General features: G+C 43.2%; 3 protein-coding genes across 4 annotated transcripts in view; 2 read left to right on the forward strand and 1 right to left on the reverse strand.

The window, feature by feature from the left end:
• The window catches only part of rcn2 (reticulocalbin 2), a 36,122-nt gene extending 29,773 nt beyond the window's left edge, over positions 1-6,349 (forward strand). For both annotated transcript variants that reach the window (XM_028822611.2, XM_028822612.2), the window contains one exon: positions 4,557-6,349. In XM_028822611.2, coding sequence (XP_028678444.1) covers positions 4,557-4,709 — 153 coding nt within the window. In that variant the 3' untranslated portion in view covers positions 4,710-6,349. The remainder of the gene's footprint in view (positions 1-4,556) is intronic.
• The window catches only part of LOC127526110 (craniofacial development protein 2-like), a 1,015,936-nt gene continuing 994,929 nt past the window's right edge, over positions 1,926-22,932 (reverse strand). Inside the window, exon 2 of the mRNA XM_051920359.1 lies at positions 1,926-2,605. Coding sequence (XP_051776319.1) covers positions 2,299-2,605 — 307 coding nt within the window. The 3' untranslated portion in view covers positions 1,926-2,298. The remainder of the gene's footprint in view (positions 2,606-22,932) is intronic.
• The window catches only part of pstpip1a (proline-serine-threonine phosphatase interacting protein 1a), a 229,282-nt gene continuing 212,831 nt past the window's right edge, over positions 6,482-22,932 (forward strand). Inside the window, exon 1 of the mRNA XM_028822610.2 lies at positions 6,482-6,688. Coding sequence (XP_028678443.2) covers positions 6,656-6,688 — 33 coding nt within the window. The 5' untranslated portion in view covers positions 6,482-6,655. The remainder of the gene's footprint in view (positions 6,689-22,932) is intronic.

Below are 22,932 nucleotides of genomic sequence, written 5' to 3' on the forward strand. Positions count from 1 at the left end.
ATATTCGAGCCATATACTACTGTATGTCACAATAGAATTCTCTATGAAAAGTGCCATATATGCAAACTCTTGATTGTTGTGAACTGGATCCATATCATTTATGAAAAAGTAACTGACTTATCAGGATTTGTTATTAGGTAATTAAATAAGACAGAATGTTTGTAAAATATATTGACAGGTGTTACCATCTGAATTCAGAACTGTTTGTCATGTCTTCAGTTTTAAAAGGTTCGCTCTTTACAACTGTATGTCTTAAATTAACTTTCAATATAAGTATAAACAGACTACATTCAGTTTAAAATACTACTCGTAGTGTCTTAACACTTACATGTCTTTGATACTGACCACCAATTCTGTACCAGAATCATTCTAAAGTATGAAACAGATTGGGCTACATTCACACTGGTAAATGTTCTGATATTTATTTGTAATAATAAGATAAGAGGGTTTGAAGATGGATGTTAGCAATGCGTGGGACTACTTCTGTGATGTGTAAGTGACAGTGTTTTTTTTTTTATTTCGATGTGAGATGTGTTTTAATTTTTAAGTATAATGTCTTCTTCTTCTTCTTTCGGCTGCTCCCGTTAGGGGTCGCCACAGTGGATCATCTTCTTCCATATCTTTCTGTCCTCTGCATCTTGTTCTGTTACATCCATCACCTGCATGTCCTGTCTCACTACATCCATAAACCTTCTCTTAGGCCTTCCTCTTTTTCTTATGCCTGGCAGCTCTATCCTTAGCATCCTTCTCCCAATATACCCAGCATCTCTCCTCTGCACATGTCCAAACCAATGCAATCTCGCCTCTTTGTCTCCCAATCATCCAACCTAAGCTGACCCTCTAATGTACTCATTTCTAATCCTATCCATCCTCGTCACACCCAGTGCAAATCTTAGCATCTTTAACTCTGCTACCTCCAGCTCTGTCTCCTGCTTTCTGGTCAGTGCCACTGTCTCCAACCCATATAACATAGCTGGTCTCACTACCGTCCTGTAGACCTTCCCTTTCACTCTTGCTGATATCCGTCTGTCACAAATTACTCCTGACACTCTTCTCAACCCATTCCACCCTGCCTGCACATTTTTTTTCACCTCTCTTCCACAATCCCCATTACTCTGTACTGTTCATCCCAAGTATTTAAACTCATCCACCCCTCGCCAACTCTACTCCTTGCATCCTTACAATTCCACTGACCTCCCTCTCATTTACACACATGTATTCTGTCTTGTTCCTGCTGACCTTCATTCCTCTCCTCTCTAGAGCATATCTCCACCTCTCCAGGGTCTCCTCAACCTGCTCCCTACTATCGCTACAGATCACAATGTCATCAGCCAACATCATAGTCCACGGGGACTCCTGTCTAATCTCGAATGTCAACCTGTCCATCACCATTGTAAATAAGAAAGGACTCTGAGCCAATCCCTAATGTAATCCCATCTCCACCTTGAATGCATCCGTCACTCCTACCACAGACCTCACCACAGTCACTCTTCCCTCGTACATATCCTGTACAACTCTTACATACTTCTCTGCCACTCCCGACTTCCTCATACAATACCACAACTCCTCTCAAGGCACCCTGTCATATGCTTTCTCCAGGTCCACAAAGACACAATGCAACTCCTTCTGGCCTTCTCTATACTTCTCCATCAACACCCTCAGAACAAACATTGCATCTGTGGTGCTCTTTCTTGGCATGAAACCATACTGCTGCTCACTAATCATCACCTCACTTCTTAACCTAGCTTCCACTACTCTTTCCCATAACTTCATGCTGTGGCTCATCAATTTTATCCCCCTGTAGTTACTACAGTCCTGCACATCCCCCTTATTTTTGTGAGTACATTTCCATCTTTATCGTTTATTACCCTAACCTGCTGCACATCTTTCCCAGCTTGACCCCTCTGTCTAGCCAATCGGTACAGGTCCTTTTCTCCCCTACTTAGTGTCCAACCTCTCATACAACTCATCATATGCTTTTTCTTTAGCCTTCGCCACCTCTGTCTTCACCTTGCGCTTTATCTCCTTGTTCTCTTATCTACTTTCTGCATCTCTCTGACTATCCCACTTCTTCTTTGCCATCATCTTCCTCTGTATACTCTCCTGTATTTCTTCATTCCACCACCAGGTTTCCTTTTCCTCCTTCCTCTGTACAGATGTCATGCCAAGCACCCTTCTTGCTGTCACCCTTACTACATCTGCTGTAGTTTCCCAACTGTCTGGTAATTCTTCACTACCACCCAGTGCCTGTCTCACCTTCTCCCTAAACTCAACCTTACAGTCTTCCCTTTTCAACTTCTACCATTTGATCCTTGGCTCTGCCCTCACTCGCTTCCTCTTCTTGATCTCCAACGTCATCCTACAGACCACCATCCTATGCTGCTTAACTACACTTTCCCCTGGCACTACTTTGCAGTCTTCAATCTCTTTCAGATTGACTCTTCTGCATAGGATGTAATCTACCTGTGTGCATCTTCCTCCACTCTTGTACGTCACCCTATGTTCCTCCCTCTTCTTAAAATACGTATTCACCACAGCCATGTCCATCCTTTTGGCAAAATCCACTATCCTCTGACCTTCTTCATTCCTCTCCTTGACACCATACCTACCCATCACCTCCTCATCTCCTCTGTTCCCTTCACCAACATGTCCATTGAAATCTGCTCTAATCACCACTTTCTGTCCCTTGGGTACACTGTTCATCACTTTATTCAACTCACTCCAAAAATCTTCTTTCTCATCCATTACACACCCAATTTGCAGGGCATATGCACCAGCAACATTCATCATCACACCTCCAATTTCCAGCTTCATAATCATTACTCTGTCTGACACTCTTTTCACCTCCAGAACACTCTTGACATACTGTTCCTTCAGAATAACCCTACTCCATTTCTCCTCCTATCCACACCATGATAGAACAATTTGAATCCACCTCCGATCCACCTGGCCTTACTCCCCTTCCACTTAGTCTCTTGCACGCACAATACATTAACCTTCCTTCTCTCCATCATATTGGCTAACTCTCTCCCCTTATCAGTCATACTGCCAACATTCAAAGTTCCTACCCTCAGTTCCACTCTCTTTACCTTCCTCCTCTCTTCCTGCCTCTGGACATGTCTCCCCCCTCTTCTTCTCCTTCTTCGGCCAACAGTAGCCCAATTTCCGCCAGCACCCTATTGACTAACGGTACTGGTGGCGGTCGTTGTTAACCCAGGGCTCGACCGATCCGGTATGGAAATTTGTATTGTTGTCCGCATATTGATTTGGCAAAATTTTACACTGGATGCCCTTCCTGACGTAACCCTCCCCATTTATCCGGGCTTGGGACCAGCACGAAGAAACACACTGGTTTGTGTATCTCCTGTGGCTGGGTTAATTTTTAAATATAATGTAAATGTTAAAAAAACAATTGGGACTAACCATGGCAGTGATGGTGCAAGGGGTGGAAAAATAATAATTGTTTAGTTTTCGTTACACCTGGAGGCATATAGTGTTAACACACTCTGTGCTGTGTTCAAAAACATTACTACTAAGAATTTAAGGAAATGTAAGAATGGTTTTGATTAAAATCGGTTATTTGGTTCATCTTGTAATTGATGAACTGTAAAATTAGTGCTTAGGAGAGCAAATGAATTCTCCAGGTCACTGTTAGAACTCCTGAGGTTTCTTGAGTATTTGTTACAGAAATTTCAGTGCAGATTTTTTGAATTCTGAAGGATTTGTTTTGTTTACACATCGTGACTTGCAAAAGTGTTGTGCATCTTTAACATGGGAGATGCCCCACTGCCCATAACATTTAATCTGCTACTTTTATTCTAATTTCAGTTTTTAAGCATTGCTTCTACCATGATGTATCACAGTATAGCAACTAGCATGTAGCATTGGCAGTAACAACTGTAATCCTACCTCCAGAATGCTTGGAGTTAAACTTTCTTCTTCATAGTGATAGGATTATTTTGGCAATGGAAAACACCAGTGCTATTCTGGTGCAGTAATGTATTATCTGAGCACTATAAAGTGGGATGTTTCTGTTTCAGATCCATGACTACATAACTTCTTAGTGTGGTTCCAATCTGCCTTTGATTCATAGTCAAGAAGCTGCAAGTCCCCTAAACTAATATCTCTTATATACATCTATACCATTTGTTATCACATGTGAAGGGCCCACCTTTTAAGACCTGCTTGAGAAGATGCTTTTATAGATCCTAGCAAAAATCATCATATGACAGGACCAAACTTCACATAGGATGCATACAACCACATGATCTTATCAATTTTTGTTCCTCTGGGCAGCACGGCACTATCAATTTTTGTTCCTCTTGGCAGCATGGCACTCCTTGAAGCAACCTGCAACTAACATAAGAAGAATGTGCAGATTTCTTCAGAAGGTACTTACTCGAAGATAATTGATTTGAGGTCCAAGTGCTGTAAATTGTCAATATGACTTCTGTACCATTGTATTGCCTAAAGAAACATAAATATAAAAATAAGATGTCAATGATTCTAAATGTTGCATCTGTTATTGACATGTTCACTAACTTATATTTTTCCAGGCATTTCATCTCATCAAGGAGATGGATCTTAATGATGATGGAAAGCTAACAGAAGCTGAAATTTTGAACAACCAGGAGCTCTTTATTAGCAGTGAAGCCACCGACTATGGCAGGCAGTTGCATGATAAACGTCTTTTTCATGATGAACTGTGATAGTCAATGGTAAATAGTCAAAAGTGATTTGTTTTTGACTTGATTTCAAGTCTGCCTTACATAATTCACAAATTACACTAATGTGTATGCCAAGATTTTACAGCTTTATCCTGATACAAACACTTTGAACAATGGGAAAAGAAATGTTACAGTTTTTCTTTTTTTTTTACTAAATTAATTTAGACATTTCTTTTGAAGTAGTCCCATATATTTCTTGTGCCAATGATATTTTATTTGACCTGTGTTTACCATACTAACATCTGACAGTAAAAATGTCACTCATATTGTGTGTGTTCATAAAGGTTATATAGAGGTTTTCAAAGTTTAAATATATATTAAGCATATTAATAAGCATTTCTGTAGAAATTGTATAAATATGTATATAAGAACAATATCTGATGCCTGTTAATGATTGGTCTCTTAAAGGAAAACGTAACAGTTCATGATTTCTAACAACAGCAACAATCAGGATTGTGACAATTCATGCACATCTTTCTTGTTGGCCACCTTCTTGGCTTTAACCCTTTGAGCACAGTGTAGATTTTCTCGCAGGCATTCTTTGTGTTTCACTCCAAACTTCCAAACAATCTCAGCCTGTTTCTCCTTATGACATCTCTACACCTATCTACATATTTCTTCCTCTCCATTAAACTCCACGTATGCACCAGATTTTTTCTTTTCATTTTTTCCAGCCTTGTCTTGTGCACCTCTTTCATCAGGCACATCTCACTTTTGTACCCAATTTAGTCCCTGACACAATTTTGTTACATTTTACAAGAGAGGTTCCATACACATTTCTCTTGTGCTAAAACACCTTGGTCTGTATAAAATAACATAAAATAAAACAAAAAACAACTTGTTGCTGTATACTGATTTGATTTTGATATGTCATTTAAGTCAGAGAATGTTCTACTATCCCCCCTTATAAAAACATTTCCTTGATCTGGAAAAAAATAAAACTGAGTTCTTTGAATTCATTATTTCATCTCATTTAAAACAACATTATCATACAAAGGTATTTATATGCACAATTTTATGTTAAGTAAAGAGTGTTACTCTAAATTTGGCCACAGTTACAATAGTCATAGAATGTGTGGCCCTTGGCTATTTGCTTCTCTTTTTCCTGTTGAAATAAATAGAAGAGAAAAAATGCTTATTTTCTGTTTATTAATTAAGAGATGTCAAGTTGTGGAATTAGATCTGTGAAGATGTCTGTGCAGATAATGTACCTGCATTTATTTGCAATACTTTTTGACTTTTATGCTTATATATACTGTATGAATTTGATTCCTACTGTAAGTCATTGTCTGAGTAGTACTGTATATACAGAATTTAAGGAAAAATAGTAGTTCTGTTTTAAGTGCTTACAATAGGTGTATTTTGACATTTCAGGAAGTTTCGGATTTTTTTTTCTTCACTATTACTGTTTTTTTTTTGTTTAAATGTACATGATCACAGTAGGTGGTTTCAGTATTACATTACACCTTGTAGTTAACAGGCTTCACCACTAGAGGGTAGACCAACATAAGCTAAGCTTTGTGATAAAGAGTACAGTAAAATGGCAAAACTTTTACTGCCTATATTAAAATTTCTGTATTTTTTTTAATAAAGTCAGTAATATGGAGAGCCTTTTAAAATTATTATTTTTGTTGCTTTATTTTGTGTTTGTCAAAACAAATGTTGCACTTGTTGCATGCTTTTCTTCTTTTTTTTCAAAGCAGCTTTTCTTAAATCCGGTTGTTGCTGTGGTTAATGACGACATTTGACACATTGCACATTGAAAGGTTCTTCCTCATTTTGGTGCAACCTGCAATTAGCACAGAGCAATCGCTTTTTAAAACTGAACTTTATTATGTAGTAACTGCCCTATTTAATTATGTGAATTAAGTGAACAAATGTGTGGCTCTGGGTTTTTTTGAAAATACTGCACAACACATAAGAGAAGAATGATGGAATTGCAGTTTAAAGATGTCTTTTGGGTAAGTGATGTTATTCAGCTCTATTAGCAAAATCTGATTATTTATGTTAAAGAAAAATACTGTGCACTGTTGGTCAGTGCTGCAGTTTAATTTGTATGGATTACAGCAGAAACAAATGCTAGTTGTAAAATGCTAGTACAGTAAATTTTTAAATAAATATAAGTATTTTGTTTAGTATTTGTAGTACTGATATCAAAAGATTCTCTTATGCATATTTTCTAAGGACTGCCATATGAGAATAGCAGGTCATAAAATAACTGTATTAGCAAGCAAAAATATTTTTAATGTACCTTGCAGTTGAATGTACTGTATGCATCCTAAAGGTATTAATACTTCACAGCCAAATTGTTTTCCTGTTATTAAGTTCTATGAAACATGCATTCAAGCATTCAATATATTTAGCATCTCTACCACACTAAAGGGGCATGAGAAGTCCTTGTTGGCATCACTCATCTTTTGAACAGAGGTGCACTTTTTATTTATTTATGTAAAGTACAGCATTTAAAACAACATTTTATAAAATACCTGACATGATCAAGTTTCAATATTGAAATTTACACTTGGCAACACGTGCAAAGAGGCACTGACTTAATATATGTATTTGAGTGGGACATTCACCAAGTATATCATTCAACTAGTATAAAATGCTTTTGAAGCATAAGCATTGTTACATAAAAAGTAAATATATATTTGATTTAAAATCAGAATGAGCAAGTTCAGTGCCTAAAGGTAACTCTTAAAATGTATTGAATTGATGACTATGATTAAATTTAGCACTTAGTTCATTTCCATTTTTTTTCTAATACAGTTTTTTTTGCATTAAAAAATGCCTGGTAGCAAATGTAAAATTACTTTTCTAGCAAAAGTATGCAGATTTGTATTTTCTTCAGCAGCATTGGTTGTATTCTGTCTCTGAAGCAGATTCTTATTTGAACTAATAGAGGGTATAAGGGGCCAGGTTTAAGGACAAGTGTCAGGTCACAATGGTAGTGTGATAATTATTTCCAGAAAGAGAGTACATTTCCATTTTTTTTTTTAATTTTTTTTTTACATCATAGCTTACATTCAACAGAAGTTCAGATCAGCCTTTAAACTGTCAGAATCAAGTACAGATCTGAGTTAGTACACAGTAAAAAGACGAGCTAAAAATGCGCTATGAGATTATTTATAAGTTTGAATTAAAAAAGTGTTGACTGTTAATCAGAGGCGGTCTAAGGGGTGTGCGGGGCCTAGGGCTGACCAACCATACGCAGGGTCGGTTATGTCAAACGCTGTTACCGGTATGTGTGGACTGTATAAACTTGCACACAAATTTAATTAAAAAAAATGTTAATATACACCGAATTTTCTCATTACGGTATTCATCTACATTTTTGCAAGATAACACGCAGACTTTATCAAAATATAACTGGAGAATATAACTTGACAAATCCGCTCAAATGGGACACAGGGACCTCAAAAGCGGGGCCCCCTTAGGCGCAGGGCCTGGGGCAGTCACTCCTCTTGCCACCCCCAAACGCCGCTCTTGCTGTTAATTAATAATTTGACTCTTATGAAAGTTTACATCTAGCTAGTATACGTTGTTTAAAAAAAGATATAATTAAAATGTTGCTTTAGTACCGGTAATTGCAGGATACTCTAATTTCAAACATTTTTGCAATTTAGCAAATAAAGGTTAAGTTCCAGTTAGAGAGACAAGACCATACTCCCTCGTACAATTTATAACCATCTAGCACCCCTTATTTTTTTGTAACCAAGGTCCTCATTCTTACCAGATCTACCAGCCTCACCAGATCTACACCTTCACCAACCACTTGAATTCCTATCTTTAACGGTTACAAGGGCTCTAAGTTTGGTAACCAGTGAATGATGCTGTTGTAATAGCTTCTGGTACACATAAATGTGTTTGTTCTTCTTTTTGCATTCTTGTTGCATTCTTGGTTGTTTTACCTCACTTTCATTATTAGTTTCTACTTTGTTCTACTTTTCAAAATGCACAGACGTGTAAAAATAACATCATTGTTAAGCTACATCCTGTCCAGTTTAATTTGCACCATTATTGTTGTCATCAAGAGGTACTTTCTCAAGCACATTTATTTTGCAACAAAGCAAGTGAAATCAGAGGAATTGCCTAATTCATGTGATAAAATGCACAGAAACTTACTAACTTTAACAGAAAAAAAGAAGAAAATATAGAAGGGTCCTGTAATTGGAACATCTTCTATAGTATGTGATTGTGCAGGTTCTTCTTTTTTTTGTAGGTGTTATCCTAAAAACACAGGGTGTTGTTGAATATGAAATTTAATATCTTCATAAACTGATTAACTTTAAGGAAATTGTGTCATTTACCAATTTTAATAGTTCGGTCTGGACTTTATCTATGTACATTTGAGTTTGGAAACTTAACACAGCATGTGGATTCATCTTAGCATTCCCCAGATATCAAACGCATCAGAGCAGGCACCAACAGCACCAGATCTTTCTTAAAGCCTACAAAATACTTTCCAAGGGGATGCAATTTGTATTAAAACAAAAGAGTATAAAATAAATATAATAAATATGTCACTGTACAACTTATAATTTCAAAATGTTTTGTGCTGCAGAACCTGGGAATTTTAAGATTATACCTCAGCTTAAGTAATTGGCTATGACACCTGTTGTGTTTGAATATCTGATATTGTGATGGGCTGGCATAATCAGCTTATTATCACTTTAAAAACTGAAGCTGCAATCCAACATGGAACAAAAAATTGTTGCTCTTTCTGGTAATCGTTTTGTCAGTCTTGTAAAAAGTACAAAGCTGGTGTTTTGTTGTTTTATTTATTTATTTTTCATTTGTGGAACCAAAGAAAATTGAAATATTTTATTCAGTTATAATGAGTGTTTCTTGCTTTTATTTACATGAATTGCTGCTGAATATTTGACTAATAATTTCAGTTTTTTTTTTTATTAAATAAAATTTGCCTCTAACATTTCCTGTATATAGACTGGTCTTTTAAAGCAATTCAGCTGAGCGCAAAAAAATTACAGCAGACTCATGAATATTTACCATGACCCTGAAAACACTGCAAAGAGTTCTTGTGAGATATCTGCATCAGTTAAAACAGGTGCTGTTTAAGTGACCTACACTAAGGACTGACACAAGTCATGGTTTTTGCCATATGTGGTGATAAATTAACAGCCAGTTCAGTAAATAGTGTTTTCAGTAAATTAGTTTGAGCAAAATGTACGAAAATGGTTTAAAATAGACGCATATTATACAGAGGCTAGCTGATTGCTTGTTAAATGGCACATCATCACCATCATTTGTGTTTCTATATGGATTTTCTTCTCGGTTTCTTTTCAGATACCAATTGTGCATATGAGGTTAATTGGGAATAAATGGGCCCTGTACAATGACTTGTGAAAATATTAATCTCCCTCTGTGTTTGTATTGTTTTGTTGCATTACAACCTGGAATTAAAATGGATTTTGGGGGGTTAAAACCATTCAATTAAATAATATTCCTAATTCGAAGATGCAAAATATTTTTTTTTGTGACACATTGAGTGGATAGGTATTCCCCCTAAAAGAAGACAATACTTTGTAGAGCCACCTTTTGCTGCAGTTCCAGCTGCAAGTCTCTTGGGCGTTGTCTTTTTTAGTTTAGCACATTTGTCCACTGGGATTTTCACCCAAGGCAAAACTCCTTCAGTTCCTTTAAGCTCGATGGGTTGCATTGGTGTACAGCAGTCTTCAAGTCATGCTACAGATTCTCGATTGGATTGAGGTCTGGGCTTTGAGTAGGCCATTCCAAGACATTTTATTGTGTTTTGTGCTATCCGTATTTCCTTCAGCCCTGACCAATTTTCCTGTCCCTGTGAATGAAAAACATCCCCACAGCACTATTTGACACCACCATGCTTCATTGTGAGAATGATGCCCTTGTGGTAATGAGAATTGTTGGGTTTGTGCCACAAGTGGAATTACCCATATTGGCCAAAAAGTTAAATTTTAGTCTCATCTGATCAGAGGACCTTCTTCCATGTGTTTGGGGATTCCTGCACATGTTGTTAGACAAACACCAAATGTGTTTTATTTTTTTCTTTAAGCAATGGCTTTTGTTCTGGCCACTCTTCCACAAAACCCTGTTCTGTGAAGTGGTCATCCCTCCATACCTGGTCTGTGAGTTTTAGTGGGTGGCCTTCTCTTGTCAGGTTTGTAGAGGTGCCATATTTTTTCCATTTTGGTATAATGGATTTAATGGTGCTTCATGGGATATTCAAAGTTTGGGATATTTTTTTATAACCCAACCCTGATCTGTACTTTACAACTTTGTCTCTGACATGTTTGTAGTGCTCCTTGATCTTCATGTTTCTTGCTTAGTGGTGTTGCAGAGTTATGGACCTTTCAGAAAAGGTCTAGTTATACAGACACTAGGGGGCTCCGCCCCCTGCTCGCTTTGCTCGCCAACCCCTGGTGTTGGGAATGACAAAGAGCGTGATGTATGAATGAGATATAGAATAGTGTGACGGTGTAGATGATGCAAATAGAAAGCAAACAATAAAGTGTGTGGCACAGTGTAAAGGTTTATTTGAAAATGTCTTTGTACACGCCGTTTAAGTGTAAAAGGTAATTCCAGCTCAGAACTTGTAAGGTCATTTAAGATGGTTATTGTTGTGATCAGAGTCAAGTTTGTCAGAGCTTAGAAAGAGTTGTGTCTCTCCAGGAAGTAATGGAATGACTTGGGTATTTATGTTTTCCACATTAATATTTTTTGGACATAATATAGTGCGTTGTGTTAAAAGGGGCATTTGGTCTAATGAGATTGCTGTTCCAAATGTCTCTGTAACTAAGTCGTCGCAGATAAAGGCTTGAGGAATTGTAATAATATGTGGCTGAAGTCCATCTGTATTGGTGAGTGTACCATCTCTCAGTTGTAATAAGCAATTGTTATGATTTGGTTCTGGACATCGTATCTTTTTTACTAACTGTATCTTTTGAAAGTAATGCCAATTGTCTGCGTATTTTAAGGTGCACTGAACAATAGCTGAGTGCATGGCATCTGGAAGAATAGCTAATCACTGTCTAAAATCTCCTCCTCATAAAAGTACCTTTCCTCCAAATCGAATATTATTATTCATAAACGTTTGTAGAAGTTTATGAATGGTGTTGAGTAAGTGACTTCATGCCATTGAACATTCATCAATAAACAACATTTTTTCAAGACGGATGTCACGTGCAGTGCCACCGTTAATGTTCATAGTGGATACCGATTTGTAGGATCTAATGTAGTTGATAAAGATTTAACTTTCAGGTACATCGTCAGTTATAAGCTTCTGTAGATATTCAGTATATGAATGTAAAGAAGGCAGTCTAATTTGATCCTTTTGACAACAACGTGTAAATGTATAACTTGTATTGACAGTTGTTTCTTCAGGGAAGTGAACTGAATGACAATGATTGCAAATGACATTCATTAATCCGAATGAATTTTCCTGGTGTATGTTTTCCTTGTGCCGTTTGAGAGGCGCGTTGTTGCATGTGTAGTATTTGGGACGTGTTGTTTTGGAGCTGTAATCGATTTGCCTGTGCTGTGTGAGAAGCCCGTTGTAGCCTTCCTTGCCGTTAACGTATGTCGGAGACGGGAGGTGTTTCGTTTTGAATCCGTGCCTGTTGCGATGCAGCACTTTGATTGATAGTTTGCGTAATGTGGATCTAGGATGTAGATTTGTGCATATTTGCGTTGTTGATTTGTTTCAGGGTGCACTGTTCCAATGCGATGCAGTATTTGTGCACATATGCGAAAGCAGTATGGTCCATTGCGTTTTGGTGGCCTGATATTTACTCCGGTATATGCAAAAGCAAATGAACTATTGTAGGATTTAATGCAGTTCATAAAGTTTTTACTTTTAGGTACATCGTTAGTTAGAAGCTTTAGTTGAGCTTTGCGTTTTTGGAGTCGAGACATTTTATCTTTTAGAAATATGGATAAGTAATAAGGAGTATTGCACTCACTGTTAATATGGAGCCTTTTCTGCGGTTGAACGGTTAATAGTGCCTTATTGTAATGAGATCCACCTATGCTGCATAGCCGTCTATTTTGTTGTTTCTTTCGTGTTCGTGTGTTTGTTCCTGTTATCATTTCCTTTTCGTTTTGTACACGTGACCGTGTATTCATGACTTGTTTCTTTCTCAGCATGCGAAATATGGATAAGTAATAAGGAGGATCGCAGTCACTGTTAATATGTTTCCTTTTCTGCAGTTGAACGGTTAATAGTGCTTTATTGTAAGGAGATCCACCTATGCTGACACCTATGCTGTCTAGTGTGAAGGTGTTGACGTTCACTTTAGAATATGTGGCTTTGGGTGTCACTTCTTATGGATGTGTGTGTGTGTGTGTGTGTGGGTGGGGGGGGGGGGGGGGTGAGGATTGTTGTCGCGCGAGCGTCTTTTTTCTTTTTGTGTTCCTGTGTCTTGTTGAATCCCCCTCTTTGTGTGTGTCCCGTCCCTTGCTTGTAGGGTCTGTGGGGTGGTTTTGTGTTCTTTTTTTTGTGTTCCATGGGCTTGTTGAATCCCCCTCTTGGTGTGTGTCCCGTCCGGTGCCTGTGGGGGGGGGGGGGGATGTGCCTTGCTGTTGTGCGCGAGCCTCTTTTTTTTTTTTTTTTTGGGTCTAGTTTCGTGTGCAATGTGTTTCGTGCTTTGCTTGCGTTTGAATACTTTTTTATGTGCCTTTTCCTTTTTTCGGTGCTCTTTGCGCCTCATTTCTCCATTTTTCCTGTGCTCACTCCTTTTTTCTGTGGTCTTGTCCGCCTCTCGCGGCCCCTCATCCGCCTCTCTCGCCCTCTTTTGTCCGCCTTTCTCGGCTCCTCAGCCGACTCTCGCGGACTCTTTTTGCGCCTGCGCAGTACGTCTTTTTGCAGCTACGGCCCATTGCCGGATGTGCCTGCGTCCATCATCCGGTTTAGCATTCTCGGTTAGTAATATGGATAATGTGACACTTTGATTGAACACAGGTGGACCCTCATCAACTAATTATGTGACTTTTGAAGTTAATTGGTTGGGCCAGATCTTATTTAGGGGTTTCATAGCAAAAGGGGCTAAACACATACGCACTCACAGCTTTTCAGTTTTTATTTCAGTTTATATTGTATGTATGTATGTATGTATGTATGTATGTATGTATGTATGTATGTATGTATGTATGTATGTATGTATGTATGTATGTATGTATTGTGGGGAACAGCCCGGACACAGACAGGTAGACATGATGGTTTCTCCACACACATGTTTATTTACAATATATACAATGTCCATAAGTGCACAAACCCAGTGCTGCAGCACCAATCACCCCTTAAGTCCTTGGCCACACAACACAATGCCTTCAGTCTCTGGTCCACCTCCACTCCTCTCCTCTGAGCTCCGTCTTACTTCCACCCGACTCTTGCCAATGACTGGAGGGAGGCGGCCCCTTTTATACACCCCGGATGGACTCCAGGTGCTTCCCAACACTCTTCCGTCGACACTCCCCTGTGTGGCGGAAGTGCCGGTTGTGCAACCGGAAGGACTCCGGGTGTCCCTGCTCCTTTTCCCCCCAGCACTTCCTTGTGTGGCGGAAGTGCTGAGGTCCAGGGCTCCCAAGGCATCGGGGCACCCCCTGGTGGTGACCACGGGCCCCTACAGGGTTGAGCTTCCAAGCTCTGTACCCGTGGCCCCCAAAGCAACCAGGGCGGACGCCCCCTCGTGTTCTGAAGGAGGCACAAGCCCTCCTCCGGTCCTCCTGGGCATCCCGGCCGGGCATGAACCCCAGCCAGGTGCCACAGTGCCCCATCGCCAGCGAAGACCCGTTGGTCTGAGCGACACAATCCGTGAGGACGGTTAAACCCCGAAGTGGGTCCTACTTTTTGTCCAGGGTCCAATCCGGCACCCTGGAACTCTCTTCTTTGGCACCCTCTCCGAGGTCTTCGCGCCCCTCTGTTCTGCGCCGCTCGCGCCTTCGTAGCCTCCGCCGGTTGTGGGGCTGCCCCATCGCCAGCGAAGTGTCGTCCTGCCAGACAGTCCGTCCGATGAGGGCTGGCTTCCCACGAAGCAGGTCCTACTGCTCGTCCCGGGTCCAGTCCTGCAACACACAGAAACAAGGGGGCAGAGCCGCTGCCTGGACACCCTTCCCTGGTGTCCCTCTGCGCTATGTTCTGGCAGCGTTCCTCCCTCTGACGGGGACCCCGGAACTTGCCTTTTCGGCACCTCCTCCACGGGTTCCGTGTCCCTCCAGGTGACGACACTGATGGGACCGCCTACATTCCTTTTTTCTCCGCTGACTTTGGGGAGTGGCCCTTCTCTGGACGTGTGCACCCAGCTGCATGCCCCTTCCTATTGGAGGAACCGGCATTCACCCCTCGATTCCTCCTATCACTCTTGGACGCCATGGCGGTTTGAGTCTGCACATGACAAACGTACAGACCCGTTCCCGTCTGCGTCCACCAAGACTGACGGGAGACTGTTGCAGGCTCGGGGCTTCGGGCTCTAGGACCCAGGGCACTTGTCAGCCCCTGTCCTGTCTGCCCTCTCGCTGTTGCTCCCCTCACCTTGCCAATAGCCTGCACTGCCGCGTCCGCTGTTGGAGACCCACCGACATGGTTCCAATCACGAATGTCACGGGCCCCTGTGGTGGGATCTCCCTTTTCCTTTACGGGGACGGTCTCACTTACCTTCCCCGCCGCGTCCCTCCGGCTGAAGACTCCAGCGCCACACCGATCCGCCCACTGTCGCAGCATCATCACAGACGTGGCCGCCTTCACCTCCAGCTCCTTCAATCCTCTACGGAATGACGCGTACCACCTGGAATAGCGACTCAGCGGGTTGGAGACACTCCTCCAACTAACGCAGATCCGCTAGCAAGCACAGATCGTCAGTCGGCGGTTGCCTTACCTTTTTGTCAGGCATATCCGCCGGCTGCTCTCTGAGAGGCCTTCCCACAGGCCCCATCGGGTCCTTCCTCGGCCCGGGATGGACATTCCTTGGGCCCGCCTCCATCCAATCATCGGCGGACACGCAAGACACACCGCCCAATCCCGAGCCTGTCCCGGGGAGGGACTTCCGGTCCGCGGCCATTTTGGCTCTGTTTCTTTTTCTTCTGTTGCGGCGACGTGCCTCCGAGGCACCGAGCAGCTGCTGCGGCCCGTTGAGCTGCAGCGTCTCCTTCCTCTTAGCATCGCGTGCTGCCACCTCTGCCCCAACAACAGCCTGAGGATCGGCATGCCGTTGCCACTGACGCAGACCCGGGCAGTCCCTGCCTGCAACACAGAAGGAAAGTTTGCCCCCGCAGGGCCGATCGCCGTTGGGCAGGGCACTTATCTCCCAGGTTCTAGAGCCCATGAAGTAATTTCCATGACAGAATCATGCCTGTTTTTAACACTAGAATTACCAGAGCCTACGAAAAAACTCGTAGATCTGTCCCACCTTAAATCGCTTCTTAAATCCTTTCGCACCTCTCCTCCATCGTCTTTTGTCATCTAAATGTACAAGCTGCAAGTAGCCGGCTATTCCATCCCCCCACTGACTTAGAACGTGCACAAATTTCTCCCAGCTCATTCCTTGATTGATTATCTGGGAGTGAAGTGGAGTTTTAGAGTGTAAATAATAAATCGTTATTTGGAACACATGCATTTCATTTGTGTTCCGTTTCTACAGTAATCTGTGTAAACACATTTTTAAAACAGAAACTTTTCATATTCTAGTAGTAAATGACAAAATATAGGCATAAACCATATAATATATGAAGCCTGAAGTCCAAATATCAAAGAAACACTTTCACGAAAGGTACAAATATAACGGAACAAGTGCGCTTTTATTCAAAAATACAACTGTAGAAAAAAAAAAAGCCGCCTTAGTGTGCGACATTGACACTTCTCCACTTATTTGCAACGACTGCTGCTGTGGTGCAACAGTATCAGTTGCTGACTGGCAATCAACAGGTCATGAGTTCGATCCTGCACGACTCCCTTTTGAGAAGTGAACTGCTCTTATTTTTACTATTTTAGAATATAAAGATACATTTGATTTCAGTCTGTAACAGCCTGTGTAATTTATGATATTTATGATATTTGTAAAGGTTAGCTTTGTTTTTGTGTTTTTTATTCACTTTTCCTACCCCATCTGACACTGCTGTTTTCACATAAAGACGTGCTATAGCTCTGCAGTGTATCACTGGCAATCTTGCCAGTCCCCACACGTTGCTGTATGCTGTTTCTTTTGTACTCCAGGACATGCAGAGGAAAGCATATTAAAGAGTATTAACTTCAGCACTATATGCAATCATCAGACACTCCCCATCTGACACTGCTGTTTTCACATAAAGACGCGCTATAGCTCACCCAAGGAGCACCCTTCCTACATTTACATGTGTACTTGTTGCAGTGTACACACCTCTCTGTGCTATGGTTTCTATTACACTGAGCAAACACCTGTAATTCGCAGCTCTATTCATTATCTCAAAACACCACACACATTCACAGTAATTCCCAGTTATGTCCACCACTCACACCCACGCCCACAACAATACAGAACTGATTCCACATTAGAGAATTTCCAGTTCCAGCATAAATTCACAAACGATCTGACGCTGTTCGTTTTCAAATAATATTGCATTAGTGCGATGATGTTTTCACATATATTGACTTTCTTTCAGGTGTGTAATAGAAACCACAGCATAGAGAGAAGTGAATACATTGTAACAGGTACACACGTTGTAAATATAAGAAAGACGATCCTTGCGTGTGTGTGAACTGTGAACTGTTAACATTTGAATCTGATGATTGCATATAGCGCTGTCTTATTCAGTGCGCTTATTCAGTGCGTGCAAGAACATGTAGTTCCAGTTGCTGTGTGCTACAACATGCTGGTGGTGATCAACGCACATTTTAAAAAAAGAAAGAGACAAATATATGTGACGTTTTGAAGAAATCATTTTATGACGACGCGAGTTATACCAATCAGAAAACATAATCGCACTAGTACAATATTATTTGAAAACGAACAGCGTCAGATTGGGTGTGAATTTATACTGTGGCGCTGTTAAGAGTCAGATCAGAAGCTGAATAAGCTCCTGTTCTGACTCTAAGTAAAAATGTATGAATTAATCAACAGAAATAACCGCGATCGACATTTTAAACTTAATGATTTACAGTGCATACCAATTTATAAATTTTATGTCCGTTTGAGGTTACAAAGAAAAAAAAACACTTCCTCCCCAGCGGGGAATCGAACTCGGGTCTATAATGCACGGCAAGGCTGCTGTAGTGCTAAGTCAGCAAATCTTACTGCTACGCCACAGAAGGTGTTGTAGCATTGTTGAACCTTTTGTGAAAGTGTTTATTTGATGTTTGGACATCAGGCTTCACAAATGCTATAGTTTATGCCACATTTTGTAACATTTATTACTAAAATATGAAAAAGTTTCTGTTTTAACAATGTGTTTACACAGATTACTGTAGAAACGGAACACGCATGAAATGCGTGTGTTCCAAATAACGATCTATTATTTCCACACTAAAACTCTAGCAGTTCAGTCACTCCCAGATAATCAAACAAGGCATGAGCTGGGAAAACTTAGTGAACGTTCTGCGACGGTGGGGGATGGAATAGCCGGCTGCTTGCTGGCTCGTCTTAATCGGCTCATTTAGAAGACAAAAGAGAGGTGAGAACGGTTTTAAGGTGGGCCGGATCTACGAGTTTTTTCGTAGACTCTGGTAATTCTAGTGTTAATGCAGTGGCGCCTGAGGGTCTGAAGATCACGTGCAACCAATATTGATTCTCACCCTTGTCTCTTGTGTACAGAAAATTCTCCAGATTCTCTGAATCTTTTGATAATATTATGTACTGTAGATGATGAGATATTCAAAGTCTTCACAATTTTACGTTGAAGAACAATATTCTGAAGTTGTTTCGCCTTTTGTAGATGCCGTTTTGTACAGATTGGTGAATCTCTGCCTATCTTTACCTCTGAGAGACTCTCTAAGATGCTCTTTTTATACCCTATCATGTAACTGACCTGTTGCCAATTAACTTAATTAATTGCAAAATGTTCCTCCTGGTGTTTTGTTTTAGTACCACTTACATTTGCAGCCTTTTGTTGCCCCGTACCAACTTTTTTGAATATGTTGCCTTCAAATTTAATATTAGCTAATATTTTTGATAAAATGTATCACCTACAGCATTTGACATGTATTCTATGTTCTATTATGAATAAAATATCGGTTTATGAGATTTGCATACAGCATCTAATATCTTATTACATGTCTACGTGTGTGTGTGTGTCTGTCTGTCTGACCAGGGAGGGAGAGGTGGAGTCAGGGTAAGAGCTCCACCTCCGAGGATACACAAGCGAGGCCAGCGCATCGGCAAAGCGAAACCTCCAAAGAAAGACAGTCGCTTATCCGCTAAGGCACAAACGATGCAAGCACGTCAGCAACACGAAACCTCCTAGGAGAGAGATGCCCAAAGTAGTTCCTTCCAATTGCCTGACATCTCTACATTTCAATTTTTTTTTCTGATGATTTCAATACTTTCTAGGACCCTGTGCTTTTTACAGCATGGGCTTACACAGCTATATAGATATAGATATACTAGGTGTCTAGATGTACAAGATCCATCCATCCATCCTCTTCCGCTTATCCGAGGTTGGGTCGCGGGGGCAGCAGCTTGAGCAGAGATGCCCAGACTTCCCTCTCCCTGGCCACTTCTTCTAGCTCTTCCGGGAGAATCCCAAGGCATTCCCAGGCCAGCCAAGAGACATAGTCCCTCCAGCGTGTCCTGGGTCTTCCCCGGGGCCTCCTTCCGGTTAGACGTGCCCGGAACACCTCACCAGGGAGGCGTCCAGGAGGCATCCTGATCAGATGCCCGAGCCACCTCATCTGACTCCTCTCAATGCGGAGGAGCAGCGGCTCTACTCTGAGCCCCTCCCGGATGACTGAGCTTCTCACCCTACCTTTAAGGGAAAGCCCAGACACCCTGCGGAGGAAACTCATTTCAGCTGCTTGTATTCGCGATCTCGTTCTTTCGGTCACTACCCATAGCTCATGACCATAGGTGAGGGTAGGAACATAGATAGACTGGTAAATTGAGAGCTTCACCTTGTGGCTCAGCTCCTTTTTCACCACGACAGACCGATGCAGAGCCCGCATTACTGTGGATACCGCACCGATCCGCCTGTCGATCTCACGCTCCATTCTTCTCTCACTTGTGAAAAAGACCCCGAGATACTTGAACTCCTCCACTTGGGGCAGGATCTCGCTACCAACCCTGAGGGGGCACTCTATCCTTTTCCGGCTGAGGACCATGGCCTCGGATTTGGAGGTGCTGATTCCCATCCCAGCTGCTTCACACTCAGCTGCGAACCGATCCAGAGAGAGCTGAAGATCACGGCCTGATGAAGCAAACAGGACAACATCATCTGCAAAAAGCAGTGACCCAATCCTGAGTCCACCAAACCGGACCCCCTCAACGCCCTGGCTGCGCCTAGAAATTCTGTCCATAAAAGTTATGAACAGAATCGGTGACAGAGGGCAGCCCTGGCGGAGTCCAACTCTCACTGGAAATGGGTTCGACTTACTGCCGGCAATGCAGACCAAGCTCTGGCACCGATCGTACAGGGACCGAACAGCCCTTATCAGGGGGTCCGGTACCCCATACTCTCGGAGTACCCCCCACAAGATTCCCCGAGGGACACGGTCGAATGCCTTTTCCAAGTCCACAAAACACATGTAGACTGGTTGGGCAAACTCCCATGCACCCTCCAGGACCCTGCTAAGGGTGTAGAGCTGGTCCACTGTTACGCGACCAGGACAAAAACCACACTGTTCCTCCTGAATCCGAGGTTCGACTATCCGATGGACCCTCCTCTCCAGGACCCCCGAATAGACTTTTCCAGGGAGGCTGAGGAGTGTGATCCCTCTGTAGTTGGAACACACCCTCCGGTCCCCTTTCTTAAAGAGGCGGACCACCACCCCGGTCTGCCAATCCAGAGGCACTGTCCCTGATGTCCATGCGATGTTGCAGAGGCGTGTCAACCAAGACAGTCCTACAACATCCAGAGCCTTGAGGAACTCCGGGTGTATCTCATCCACCCCCGGGGCCCTGCCACCAAGGAGTTTTTTGACCACCTCGGTGACCTCAGTCCCAGAGATGGGGGAGCCCACTTCCGAGTCCCCAGGCTCTGCTTCCTCATTGGAAGGCATGTTAGTGGGATTGAGGAGGTCTTTGAAGTGCTCCCCCCACCGACCCACAATGTCCCGAGTCGAGGTCAGCAGCGCACCATCACCACCATATACAGTGTTGACACTGCACTGCTTCCCCCTCCTGAGACACCGGACGGTGGACCAGAATCTCCTCGAAGCTGTCCAAAAGTCGTTCTCCATGGCCTCCCCAAACTCTTCCCATGCCCGAGTTTTTGCCTCAGCAACCACCAAAGCCGCATTCCGCTTGGCCTGCCGGTATCTATCAGCTGCCTCCAGAGTCCCACAGGACAAAAGGGTCCTGTAGGACTCCTTCTTCAGCTTGACGGCATCCCTCACCGCCGGTGTCCACCAACAGGTTCAGGGATTGCCGCCACGACAGGCACCAACCACCTTACGGCCACAGCTCCAGTCAGCTGCCTCAACAATAGAGGCACGAAACATGGCCCATTCGGACTCAATGTCCCCCACCTCCCTCGGGACGTGGTCGAAGTTCTGCCGGAGGTGGGAGTTGAAGCTACTTCTGACAGGGGACTCTGCCAGACATTCCCAGCAGACCCTCACAACACGTTTGGGCCTACCAGGCCTGACCGGCATCCTCCCCCACCATCGAAGCCAACTCACCACCAGGTGGTGATCAGTTGACAGCTCCGCCCCTCTCTTCACCCGAGTGTCCACGACATGTGGCCGCAAGTCCGACAACACGACCACAAAGTCAATCATCGAACTGAGGCCTAGGATGTCCTGGTGCCAAGTGCACATATGAACACCCCTATGCTTGAACATGGTGTTCGTTATGGACAATCCGTGACGAGCACAGAAGTCCAATAACAAAACACCGCTTGGGTTCAGATCGAGGGGGCCATTCCTCCCAATCACACCCTTCCAGGTCTCACTGTCATTGCCCACGTGAGCATTGAAGTCTCCCAGCAGAATGAGGGAGTTTCCAGAAGGTATGCCCTCTAGCACCCCCTCCAGGGACTCCAAAAAGGGTGGGTACTCCGAACTGCTGTTCAGTGCATATGCACAAACAACAGTTAGGACCCGTCCCCCCACCCAAAGGTGGAGGGAGGCTACCCTCTCGTCTACCGGGGTAAATCCCAATGAACAGGTTCCAAGTCGGGGGGCAATAAGTACACCCACACCCGCTCAGCACCTCTCACTGGGGGCAACTCCAGAATGGTAGAGAGTCCAGCCCCTCTCAAGGAGATTGCTTCCTGAGTCCAAGCTGTGTGTCGAGGTGATTCCGACTATATCTAGCCGGAACCTCTCAACCTCGCGCACTAGCTCAGGCTCCTTCCACTTCAGAGAGGTGACATTCCATGTCCCAAGAGCCAGTTTCTGTAGCCGAGGATCGGACCGCCAAGGTCCCTGCCTTCGGCCACCACCCAACTCACACTGCACCCAACCTCCTTGGCCCCTCTCATAGGTGGTGAGCTCATGGGAAGGGGGACCCACATTGCCTCTTCGGGCTGTGCCCGGCTGAGCCCCATGGGTGCAGGCCCGGCCACCAGGCGCTCGCCATCGAGCCCCACCTCCAGGCCTGGCTCCAGAGGGGGGCCCCGGTGACCCGCGTCCGGGCAAGGGAAAACGCCGTCCAAAGTTTTCATTCATCATAGGAGGTTTGAACCGCTCTTCGTCTCATCCCTCACCTAGGACCAGTTTACCTTGTGTGACCCTACCAGGGGCATAAAGCCCTGGACAACAGAGCTCCTAGGATCATTGGGACACGCAAACCCCTCCACCACGATAAGGTGGCGGTTAAAGGAGGGGAGATGTACAAGAGGGGCGGCACGGTGGCGCAGTGGGTAGCGCTGCTGCCTCGCAGTTGGGAGACCTGGGGACCCGGGTTCGCTTCCCGGGTCCTCCCTGCGTGGAGTTTGCATGTTCTCCCCGTGTCTGCGTGGGTTTCCTCCGGGCGCTCCGGTTTCCTCCCACAGTCCAAAGACATGCCGGTTAGGTGGATTGGCGATTCTAAATTGGCCCTAGTGTGTGCTTGGTGTGTGGGTGTGTTTGTGTGTGTCCTGCGGTGGG

This window comes from Erpetoichthys calabaricus, chromosome 17 (assembly GCF_900747795.2).
Source record: "Erpetoichthys calabaricus chromosome 17, fErpCal1.3, whole genome shotgun sequence".
Classification (NCBI taxonomy): Eukaryota; Metazoa; Chordata; class Cladistia; order Polypteriformes; family Polypteridae; genus Erpetoichthys; species Erpetoichthys calabaricus.